Here is a 12,069-nt window from a genome sequence, read left to right as displayed (position 1 = left end):
AATCACTTTCAGTTAATTTGAAACGCGCGGTTCAAGAAAAACATCAAGTTTTGCCGGAAGAATTACGTATTTATTTAAGAGGAATAATACGAGAATCTGAAAAACTTATAAACTTTTTTCGTCATATGATTAGATATGATGACGATCAGCAAAATAATAAATATAAAATAAGTAAGTGATATTAATCTAGATAAAGGGGAAAAGGGTAAAGTGATAGTGTAACAGAAATATTTTTTGATAGTGTAGCAGATTAGCGAAATCATTTACTTCCTGTCCCTGTCCTGAGAGAAGACTCATATTCAGTGATACAGTAATAATTTACTGATGACTACGTGATTATTTTCATATTTTTCTAGATTAGAATCTCATAAAATTCAAACGTAAGTTTTGTAAGATTTCATTCACACAGGTGGTAGACCCCTTTGTGGCTAGTTTCCGGAGGTACCATCACTACATCTATATTAACGTAATAATAATTTTGAAGTATTTTTTTCAGTCTTTTCCCTTTTTTCAAATGGATCAATATGGATTGATCGATTGCGAAAGTTTCATTTAAGCCCCGTAAATGAGTTAACATTACATTCTGATCTGGACAAGGTATATACGAACTGGACTTTGTATATAAAAAATATTAATGATGTTAATGAGTGGGTGCCGAATCCTCAGGAATCTGGTAATATTCAAGTTAATTTTACTCACATTATATTTAACTTAAATATATAGTGAAAATGAAAGTACTTATTTTAAGTTACCTTGATTTAGAATACAAAAAAAAGCAATTCTTGTTCCGTAACATTCTAAAAAATTATAATATATATCTTCTAAATTTTCATTGCTACAAACAATATATTTTAAGTTTAAATTTACTTTCTATATTCCAGACAAATGTTTAATATCATTGTCCTTAGCCAAAGAGATAGGTGATGGCACTTCACGGAGATGTAGAGTTTCAAAATCGTGCTACGAAATGTTACAGAATGGCACTGATTTTGGCTACGCTCTAGCTCATAGGTATGTATTGTAAGAATGTTATATTTATAAATATGAATAATAAATTTTAAAGGTACGAGTATTAAAGTCTTTGTGGTTCAAATGAAGAAGTGGTATAATCGTAGTGATTTTAAGACGCTATACATTGTAAGGAATTCTATATTGTGCAGCGACACCAGTCAGCCTAATATTGATGTATCTTTCTTATATCTAATTATTATGCTAAGCGCAGATCTCTGCTCTAATAAATATGTAGAAGTTATGTTGTATAAGTTGTTGTTATAACTATATGTTGAAGTTGTCGGTTGATTTCCTTTCAGATTATTATTTCTGCAGCAAGCGAGATACGGCCGCGGTTGCAGTATATTTTCGGAACAGAAAGATAAACACATGAGTCAGCGGTTTTGTTCAATAGCTTATCAAGAAGCTGTATATATTGCAAAACATGGATTTGCAATCGTCGATTTACTGTTGGAATATGGTAATCAATCTTATTATGTTACGTTTCTTTTTATATTATTAAAATATAGCCTTAATACGGTTAAAGTGACTTCCATAACGAAGTTTCTTTTAGTGTTAGCCTTTTAGCCGTACGCATTGCTCATGTGCGGTAAAAACGTGTAATGGTTATGTAAAAGACCATCAAACTATTTATATGGTCAATATGTTATGTATTTACAAAGAACTTATAGTAGGCACCTTTCTAAGAAAGCTGTAGTTTAAAAATTTGGTGCAATAAAAGTGTCATAACTATTTAGAAGAATTGTATATTATTTTAATACCTACGTTATTATATACACATAGACTTATTCATTCTTGTGTTTATATAATTATGCTGTTTTCAGTTTGTCTATGCGCTTTGGACGGCCACGCTGAGTTCCTCCGGCGCTCGTGGTTGGAAAAAATACTTCGCTTTCAAACTTTACCTGGATGCTTCTCACAACATGCCCGTGAAAAACTCAAGATGTTTAAATTCCCTACATCCAGTGCTTGGAAGATCATACACTCCAGGAATCATGACATATTGGGCGGGTATTGTAACGGTCATTCAACTGCTTTGGCTGCAAGTACTTTAGCGATGGCGTCTAGATTTATAATCGAATCTTATTATTAAACGATATAAAAATTGTGCGTATTTAACGATCAGTTTGTTGTATATTAATATTACTAGTGGTTTAAAGAAGCATCGATGTTAACGATATAAAAATGTTTAAATATAGAAAATTGGGTACTTGACAGTTATAACAATAAAATATGAAATATGTTGGATATGATAGCTTATAAGTAAACATAAATTATGCAGTATTTCGTTTATTTTTTAATACGTTCTAAGTATTTTAATTTTTAAAAAGAAATTTTCGACTTTTTATCTGTGGATTTTAAATCCCAAAACGGCGACAGTGCTGCCTCAAATGTCATGTGACGTCACTACATCGAAACCAAACAAGACAAATAATAATTAAATCGTTTGCTGTTAGAGTTGGTTGAATTTATAATATGTTGTGAACCGAAATGAAGCCATACTATATTAAAGCTGATAGCGTGAACCTGCTTAAAGAATCTCCATATATGCAGTGCAATAAATCAAAATGGATACAAAAACTTCCGTGAGATAACCTATGGAAATATCAAATAAACAACGTAAGTAAAACATTCTTTATATTTACATTTAATCATATCGGACAATTAAAACATTTCTTAACTGACTTCAGACAGAAGAAAGGTTGTCTTCAAGTGATTATTAAGATTTTTTTAAATATACTTATATTCTTATGTGAACTGTTTTAAGGTTATTAATTGGTTATATTTATATTTACAGATCTTCCCGACAATCGTCCAGTGACGACGTTATAGAGTATGTGCAGTTTAAGAGGAAGGCAAGTTTGTGTTTCATGAAAAGTAAAAGTTGCCCTGAACACAAGGTACATCAATGAAAATGAAAATGTGATGACTGTCCTGCCTAGAAGAAGTGAGGAGCCAAAAGTTTCGAAAGTGGGCACCAGTCTGAAATACATAAAGTAAAGTACACGGGAAATAGTACTTCTTTACTTGCTTAACCTACCCAACAAGATGAAGGAAGAAAAGTGACCATACAGTTCCTATTATTGCATTGCAATTTAATTCTGAAAATGACAGTGATAATAATATATATCCATTTGTTACGGAAAATAATTTTAGTAATGAAGAAAAGCAGACACGCAAGCAGCACAAAAATTTAGCTTAGGTGATCTGTAGTAATTATTGTAACATATGATAAATATATACAAAAGTTCTACTGTGTGTACTCACTAATAGAACCATATAAACCAAATAAACAAAGAAATTGGTTAATAAAATACTAATATTAGCAAATCATGTATTTTTAATTATACAGTCCTGTAACTTAATTAGTGCACATGCACCATCAATAATAACACAGTCATGAAATATTTTAATTGTGTCCTATTAATTACAGAATGGGCCCTTAAAATAGAATTCTCATAGACGTCTTATAATTCTATTCTTATCATAGACATCTATATAATATATTAAATATATGAATACTTCCACTTGCTGTTTTGTTTTGATTACGTCCCGTTCCAATGATTTGGAATTGACGAATCACTCGAGAGTTACTAAATTTATTCCTTTTTTTCAATAATACTTCTCTTACATAGATAGTATAAAATGTCATTGCTTGCAAACAGAGGATTTAAACATATAAGAATCTGCAAGTTCTTTAACGTTTATGAGATTTGGGTTTAGGAACTTGTATAAGCAAATTTGTTAGGATATTTAGCGATCGTACTTGAACACATCGTCACTGCACACGCCTTGTAATTTGACATTCTTGCAATTGTACTAATAAAAGTTAAATAATTCCCAAGATTTCCCCTGAAGTATGTGTAGCGTCGAAGTTTATTTCTATATTTTCAATGTGTTGACGTCACGCTACGAAATGACACTTGACCGCCTGTTTTGGCGTAACGTTCCGTTTACCGTAATAAAAATATGTTTTTTATTAATAAATAGCCCTTTTTTCGAAAAAATGATCAATGAAAGGCATATATAATACGTATATGAATTCATTAAAACAGTTTCCCAAAAAGTGTCAAGTAGCCAATTCTAATAGTAATAAAAAGCATTTAATAAAGGTATTATCCAAAATGTAGTTTTACTATTTATTTATATAATAAAAACTAACTATAAATAATTTTATATAGTCGTCTTATTTTTATATAGATAGGGACAGAATGGGATATAAATTAGATACTCGTATTAAGGGACTACGTGATTCATATAACTGTCAACGCCCATTTCTATCCTACTGCTGGGGCTGCACGGGTCTCCTCTCAGATTATGAGTAGTTTTAGGCTATTTTTCATAATGCTCAGACATCACACACTTTTGAGAACTTAAATACATGTAGGTTGATTTCCTCTCAATGTTTTCCTTCACCGATAATGCAAGTGATAATTAATTTCTAATACGCACATGAATTCATTAAATGGTAATTAGTAGTACCTTAGACGGATGCTTGCTCCTTCCTTGTACCAGCATCTACGGTGAATGTAAGTGACAGCATGTAGACCTCGCTACACATAAGCCACGGAGCCAATGTCGACCGGAACTACATTGCATCATGCTTCCGGGGTTTGGTCTCTCTGAAAGCTGTTTGGTAACTATGCAACAAGTGTACTTTGTTGGCTGTGTAATGACAACTGTTTGATGTTACAAGATCTGGTTAAAATTTAATGGAGCTCTGGTTCGAGATGTTAAATGGTCGGTTGAACATTTGTCGAGGCTGTTACGTATTTATTATAGATAGCAAGGAGAATATGAAGTTGATCAGGGTTGCGTGTTATATGGTAATTATTTATGGATTTATATGAGACTAGCTGACCCGGAAATTTTGTACCGCCTCAAAATCTATTTATCAAATATATTTCATATAAAATATAGCCTATGTTACTCGTGGATAATGTAGCTTTCGAATGGTGAAAGAATTTTTAAAATCGGTTCAGTAGTTTTTGAGCCTATTCATTACAATCAAACAAACAAACAAAGTTTTCCTCTTTATAATATTAGTATAATATAGATGAGGTAAAAAATGAACTATTTTTTACCAAACAGTTGGTTTTGGAAAGCCAAAGGAAAGAGATTATCTAGGTCCTATTTTATTGGAATTGGCCTCCTTGAGGCCTCATCCCAATCTGATAACAATAACAGACCTGTATTTGTATTGTACAATGCAACCGAGCCGGATAGCATGCCTAACATACAACACGTGATTGTTAGTATAGGATGTAGATACCTGTACATAGTGTACAATATGTAGCGAATACATTTTGCAGCTTTATTTTAAAATGTCTTTCCGCTCTCCACCGGACACGGTCTCCATACCGATTTGCAAATGCGAATGATTTCTACAAACAGAACGCTGTGAGGAATTATAAGACGAGCTAAGTTGTATGCTTATTCGGTTCTGGATTGTGTAATTGGAAAAGTACCGTGACTTCCTTTACAGCCAATAATTTTCGCAAGTACGGAAGTCGCAAGTCAGCCTGCAATGCAACAGATGTTCAGTTATTGCAGTTTAAAATTGATATGTTATCAATCTTAATAAGATTCTTGAGATTGTTAATGTGGTGCTACCTGTGATGACTAGGTTTAAACGCATTCAATGTTTAAAGTATTTGTCTTGATATATTATGAGTAACCTTCTCGCAAAAAGCAACGCTAAATAAATGCTTTAAAAATATTACGCACTCATTCTTAGTTGATTCAGAACAGATTTTTTTATGATTCAACTGGAACCGGACTTAGCCAGATTTTTATTTTTTATTTATTTTGCTAAGGATCTGAGTCTAAGGCAATTATGCATCTCTAAACCGGGAATCCTAACCACGCAGGACTATAATAAAAAAATAATACTAGGGTGATCTATTTTACGACAAAAATAATATTATGAAACCTTGTCACATATGAAGATCTGATATGCAAAATTAATGTATTATTTATTGGCAAACATCAAAATAACTTAAATTATGCATTCAGAGCATATAAACCTTTAGTGTGAAATACTTTAAGATATTTCCACTGATATGTTAGAATGATAAGAATAATATAGTTGGACAAGACAGACAAATTATGTCGATAAACTCTCATTTCAAAATTAAAATGTTTAATTTAATGAAACGTTCAAGGTGGTAGAACCCTTTGTGGTTCGACTCCGGCGGCACCACCGCCACACCCATTTCTACCTAATAACCTAGCAGTGTTAGGCGCTGCTGTGTTCCGGTTTGAAGGGTGTGGTAAGGGAGACTTTTCAGGACAGGACAGGACAGACTTGTCCAAGGCGTTCCAGCTTAGTCCTCAGGGGTAGCGGCGCATCTGTCTCCGACCTCTGGTGGGAATATCTAATCCTATCTGGGGTTGATTACAGATGTCCATGGGCGGCAGTAGCCACTTACCATAAGGTGGACTGTATGCTCATCTGCTACTCCTATTATAAAAAAAAAGTATATATAGTAAAAGCGGCCATTACGTTTGCACCTAAAATTGAATAGCCACTACCATAAATTACTTAACTGGATAATTTATTTATTCATTAAATCATAACATACCTACTCATAACCATAATCACTAACATTACAGGAACGCTTAATTCATTAGTAAATGTAGTCAAATGTGTCAGTACCTACTCATATTTATCATTATTTAAAAGTTGAATTGTAGAACATTTGTCAATATTGGGGTATTAATAAGTTAAATCAAATTATTAGTAAAATTATTATTAGTAAGTCGCAGTCCAATAAATAGTCCAATAATAATAAATCACTAAACTGGAACCTACACGTAAGAAACGCCGTGAAATACTTATAACCACCATGCTATATGGTTGTTACGAGTAGGTATAAAGAAGTTATTCATTTGGCGAAGGTAGTAAAATAGTAACAATAATATGTTATTACCGTATGTCCCGTGGGTAAAAACTACTATAAAATTACATAAAAATAGTTGGCCTGTCTTGATTGTAGTTGTGAAGAAAACTATGGCCAAACTCTATAAGTCATGATTTGGTTTAATTGTATAAGAGCGCTGATTAAAATCTCATTACATGACAAGTGTGAGTTCATTTGTAAATGAATCACGTTACAAACATTTTGTATGTATCTGTGAACGTGACTGATGTTTTTAATTTGATAGATTTTTAAAGGAATGTTGTTTTTGAAGATGTGTAACTAGTAGAAAACAATAGTTATTTTCTATTTTATTTATACATAGGACGAGTATAGAATAATAATTAATATAAACAGTAAGTTAACTCACTAATTAACAGTCATTTAAGTACATGATCCATATATGTGTAAGCAATAAGCATGTTGTTTCTTGAAAATTCGTGAAAAATTGACTGTAGCATCGAAAATATTTAGCTATTTTCGGAGATATTATATCTTAGAGAAAATCTATATCAAGGTCAATTTTAGTTAATGTGCTTCTTTATGAATTAGAATTTTTATTTTCTTTAATTCTCTAAAACGGCTCTTCTTTCTTCTTTAAGTCTTTTATGAAACAGCATTCATTCTTACATGTCCAAGGTTGGCCGGTAGAATATCTTAAGTCCATTTTTGTAACATCATTTATTAGTCAATGAAGTGTAAATAAAAAGCAAAATGGAGTGATGGCCAACTTGAACATACCCTAATTTGCGTAGTCAAATTAAAATTCGGTCCGAGTTCCCCTGGGACCATCCTATACAATTCATTGTCGACCGGTCCCGTTACTGTGCGTCACTCTCTTGAATTTTAATATTCCAATTACCAGTCCTCTGCTGTAAATGACCCGAACGTTCCCGATTTCCGTGTGAGACCCCATTCTAATGGTCAACGTTGATCTATTGTGATCAACTCATTAATATCCTATTGCTCAGTGATAAGACATTACGTTGCTTCAATTCAAGGGTTTTCAAATTAGAAAAAGATATCGATCATTACACGTATTTGAGAATGTAACAAAGTGTTTGAATAAAGTTTGTTTTTAGTGATTGGTGTTATCCTCAGACCGTTAGTTATTGCCCCTTGACTGCCCTTTGCCTCGAACATTCTTGAATGACAGTAACATTAGATAAAACTGTACTAAAACTGTACTAAAAATACATGATAAAAACTACTACTATCCGTGGGAATAATCTGTACGGTTGGTATACTTGCAGCTCTTGAGGAATTTCCATTGCACTTTCAGCTTTGAAGCAGAGCTCTGCATGTATCTTATTATTTCATTATGGTATTTTCGTAAAACAATCATAACATTACAGCACATAGAGACAATTGTTTTCTTGGAAATAGTTAAGATTTCTGCAGTAAAAAATCGACATCCTGAATGAATGTTCGCGGAATGTATCGAAAGGCAGCTTGTACAATGTGAACAATTTGTGTAACTTCGTATTCTGTGGCGTATGCGAATGTCCGGTTTATAGACTACTGATAGGTGCAACTTATGCGTCCAATACTTTTGTGATCAAGTTTCAAGCAATCGTGAACTTGAAAATGGATACATATGATTAGCATTTAACGCTAAATACAGAAGGAACGATTGAAATCTTAATTTATTTATTTAGTCCCATTTTGTAAAAGAAGTTTTAACAATATTTTCATTAAATAAAGATCTCGAACTATAAATTTTATTCCTCTTAATTTGCCTTTCCTCGGTAATTCGCTTGTGTTGTTCTTTGTTTGTCAGTCAGTTTTAAAGTTTTATCAAGTAGATCCCTTTTCCGATTTCTTGACATTATGATTACACATAAAAGAGAGCTTATATGTTAGAACTTAATAAGTAATAACATACCATTTTTATGCAACTTAATTGATGAATTTGATAATTTTACAATACAGAGAGATTTAAACTAAACTACGTACACAATCTAATGATGTGAATTTTATATCGGTATCTTGTTTTTTCAAGGATTCCAACAAATGAACAATCTCAATAGCCACAATTTGTGGGCTTAGCGTCTATGTAGTACGTTTGAAATTATATCACGGGGATATTATTTATTCTACGATTTCCGTTTAAACGTCAAGTATATGGGAAATTCATGACATTTACCGGCTGCGGAAAGCGTTCCGAGGAAGGCCGCAAGTTGTTTAACATGTCATGTTATTTGATATTTTTTTGACATATATTTAATAATATTTTTTTACTTTAATTGTCTTGCAAAGTTTTGAAATAATGGTCTAGTTCCTGATTTAATATTCATCATTTCCATGTGTCTTAATGTTAAATGTAAATTATTCGTTGTACCTAAAAAATAATATCATAATATTTGTGGTCTTCAAAGAAATAAAATTTGCGTCAGCAGCAATTTTTTTGATTTATAATATTAATTATTATACTTTGAATAATTCATATTATAAATCAAAAAAATTGCTTACGTACTACCGTACCATCACTTTTTTTATCAAGTTCAAAATCAAGTATATTTTAACTTTATTCACAAATTATAAATCTATATACAGTATATACAAAAAATATAATTTAAACAAAAAATAAATAATAAACTTAAGGAAATATAAACAATTAAATATAAAACAATGAGTCCAAATCACTGCCTCCCGGTAGAGTCCCAAGAATGCTGGCCGCGTTGCCACGTTGTATGGCCAAACTTATTCTTTGGCCAAAGTACGCACCAGCTCTTGGGTCTCCAGAAACGTCAACCAGACGCGACGACATTTCTTTGAAGAACCGTCGTGCTTCTGGCCCCCACGGACCCAGTGTCTCTACCGCAAACGGCACAAATATGTAGCCCTCCCCCAAGGCTGCATATTTGCGCCGCTTCAGAGATTCAGCCGCCTCTGCCGCACCACCTGCATGCGTCGAGGTCACTGAAATATGGGATGGAGCCAGCGTATCCACGCAAGTCGCATCCCATACAAGTGACATCCCCTGTTTCCAGGGAACGAGAGTCATACCGTCGGGCCGCTTGCCATCGTCACGTGCAATACCTTTCGGCTCAAGGCAAGCCGGCACGTTGACGGTAACAAGGGCCCTTCGGATGATATCGTTGACACACGCATGACGCGACAAGCGACCAGCACTGCGGCGGCAAGACAGTCCGTGGTGGCCAAACTGGCTGACATTTTCACCACAGAGACAGCGATGTGGCTCATTTGTTTTCAAACCTAAACGCAGGCAGACACAAATTGAAAATGAAATATTATCAAAAAACGTACCTAAATTGTATGATGGTAAAGCCTGCAGCCAAAAACCTGACTCTTTTTCAGAGACTGCTAAAAGACGAGCCCGCTCTGAAAGATTTGGTGAATTGTCTAAAAGTTGTTTACGGTATAATTTACAAATGGGCTCGTCCCACAATCTCTGAACAGTTTTATCATCAGGAAAATTTTGCCCTGGGCAGGCCAATGTCCAGGCAGTTTCGGCTTCGTTCACATAAGCAATTTCAGGATTACTAAAAGACATTTTATGTAGTATCTTGTCAATTAAACTTTGCGTGCTATGTGAAGAAGCCAAAAAGGCCGGTAGGGATACACTGGAAATTTTGCGAATTCCCAAACCTCCGTACCGAATAGGAAGGGAAGCCTGAGACCATGCATATTCGGAAAGATTACAATTAAGAATTTTGACAAGAGTGTTTCTAATGAGTAAATCCAGAGAATTTAGAATACTTGTAAATTTGAAAATAGGACTACATCTGGATAAATATGTAAACCTTGGAACGAAAAGACAATTTCTAATAATAAAATATGAGAGTTGATTTCATAAAGTCTGTAAGAAATATCATTGAATTTCTGAATATGTTGATCTATGAGCGTTGTCACAGACTCTAGAAATACTGGAGCACCAAGGAGTTGAAGTGTATTTTTATTTAAAATTTTGATGCCAGGAGCTATTTCACTAAATTTGACAGAAATAACAGAATTTTGTAAGTTGTTAAAAGTTTCATTAATATACAGTTCACATTTTGAAAAATTAATAGTTAGACCGATATCTGAAAACTTTTCAATTATCTCTTTTAGATCCGAAATTACTGAATTTACTTCACCTCCTAAAGTGCCGTCATCTAAATACCAAACATTAAATTTAGAATTTAGATGTGAAATTATAGGGTGTATGGCTAGACTAAAAATGGCCGGCCCAAGTGGGTCGCCTTGCTGACAACCAACAGAAGAAACTATTTCGTTATTCTTGTGCATTAATTTTGAGGGGGTACTATAACAATGCCAAAGATAATTGAAAAATAATAATAATAATTCTAATAATTTACTACCACTTTATTTATTTTTTATTTGGGGCACATTGCAGCAATATTAGTTTGCTTTATTGCTGATTCTATTGCTGATTCTATTAATCTTACTACTCTGACTATGATTAAATCCTTGCCCCATGTTTACTTCCGTTTATGGACCTTAACCGCTTTGGAGCCGGCCCTTTAATAGGCGATGAATAAAGCTAATAAATTACAATTACTTGAATTATAAATGCGAGTACATCCAACGGTTAATGTGTAGGTTATCTTCTTTTTTCCGATTAAGTTCAGGCTGTCTTTGTCGTCTACTTGGAGGTTAACTTGGGGTTGACTGGTTTATGTGAAACCTGATAAGGTCGGCAGGGTCCATATTAATTTGTCCGTAAATTCTTGTTTTTTATGGATCCAATATGATTTAAAATGTTAAGGCTTAAAAGCTGTCATCTTAAACTGATTTAACAATTTCATTTTTGTCTTATTTTAATTATTATTCTATAGATCATTGATTGTAAAATACTGTTGATCTATAAAAAGGAATATAGTTGGTACCTGCGTTTAATTTAATTTGTAACAAGTAGAATTTGTAATAGCAGCAGTAACTGGTAGATTAGCATTATTTAGTCATGAATATTCTCTAACATTATTAAGAATAATATAATATATTTTATCGTTATTTGAATTATGTGGAATTAGACTCCCTGAAGGTTAGTTTCGATCTCCGGAAGGCAGATATCTAAGTGGTAATTTTATTTTTTCTTTTTGAGCCTGATTGTGCTCGTTCTGGTCCAATACCTTTACCATGAGTTTTTACGTTTACGTATTTGCCCATACAT

General features: G+C 33.2%; 2 protein-coding genes and 1 long non-coding RNA gene across 3 annotated transcripts; 2 read left to right on the top strand and 1 right to left on the bottom strand.

The window, feature by feature from the left end:
- Nucleotides 1–728: 728 nt before the first annotated feature.
- Nucleotides 729–2,104, top strand: LOC140746916 (UPF0764 protein C16orf89 homolog). The gene is made up of 4 exons (XM_073079071.1): nucleotides 729–789; nucleotides 882–1,011; nucleotides 1,311–1,471; nucleotides 1,836–2,104. Exons 1-4 carry the CDS (start codon nucleotides 729–731, stop codon nucleotides 2,102–2,104), a joined length of 621 nt encoding a protein of 206 aa, XP_072935172.1.
- Nucleotides 2,105–2,323: 219 nt separating this feature from the next.
- On the top strand, nucleotides 2,324–3,342 carry LOC140746931 (uncharacterized). The gene is made up of 2 exons (XR_012102832.1): nucleotides 2,324–2,631; nucleotides 2,810–3,342. It is a non-coding gene; the product is annotated as an uncharacterized LOC140746931 (long non-coding RNA).
- Nucleotides 3,343–9,539: 6,197 nt separating this feature from the next.
- On the bottom strand, nucleotides 9,540–11,375 carry LOC140746912 (uncharacterized). Its single transcript, XM_073079062.1, has 2 exons — nucleotides 11,371–11,375; nucleotides 9,540–10,681 (listed from the first exon to the last, which is right to left on the bottom strand). Exons 1-2 carry the CDS (start codon nucleotides 11,373–11,375, stop codon nucleotides 9,550–9,552), a joined length of 1,137 nt encoding a protein of 378 aa, XP_072935163.1. The 3' UTR covers nucleotides 9,540–9,549.
- Nucleotides 11,376–12,069: the final 694 nt, after the last annotated feature.

Source organism: Epargyreus clarus, unplaced genomic scaffold (genome assembly GCF_041222505.1).
Source record: "Epargyreus clarus isolate Ecla_fem2 unplaced genomic scaffold, WU_Ecla_fem_2.2 ptg000014l, whole genome shotgun sequence".
Classification (NCBI taxonomy): domain Eukaryota; kingdom Metazoa; phylum Arthropoda; class Insecta; order Lepidoptera; family Hesperiidae; genus Epargyreus; species Epargyreus clarus.
The sequence above is the reverse complement of the archived record's forward strand: the minus strand, read 5'-3'. Positions and strand labels throughout refer to the sequence as shown.

Excerpts from the sequence above, each read along its gene's own strand:
- LOC140746916 (XM_073079071.1), top strand. The coding sequence starts at position 729 with ATGAAAGTACTTATTTTAAGTTACCTTGATTTAGAATACAAAAAAAAG. Across the intron at positions 790-881 it reads AAAAAAGCAATTCTTGTTCC|ACAAATGTTTAATATCATTG; the intron begins GTAACATTCTAA and ends TCTATATTCCAG. Across the intron at positions 1,472-1,835 it reads CGATTTACTGTTGGAATATG|TTTGTCTATGCGCTTTGGAC; the intron begins GTAATCAATCTT and ends TGCTGTTTTCAG.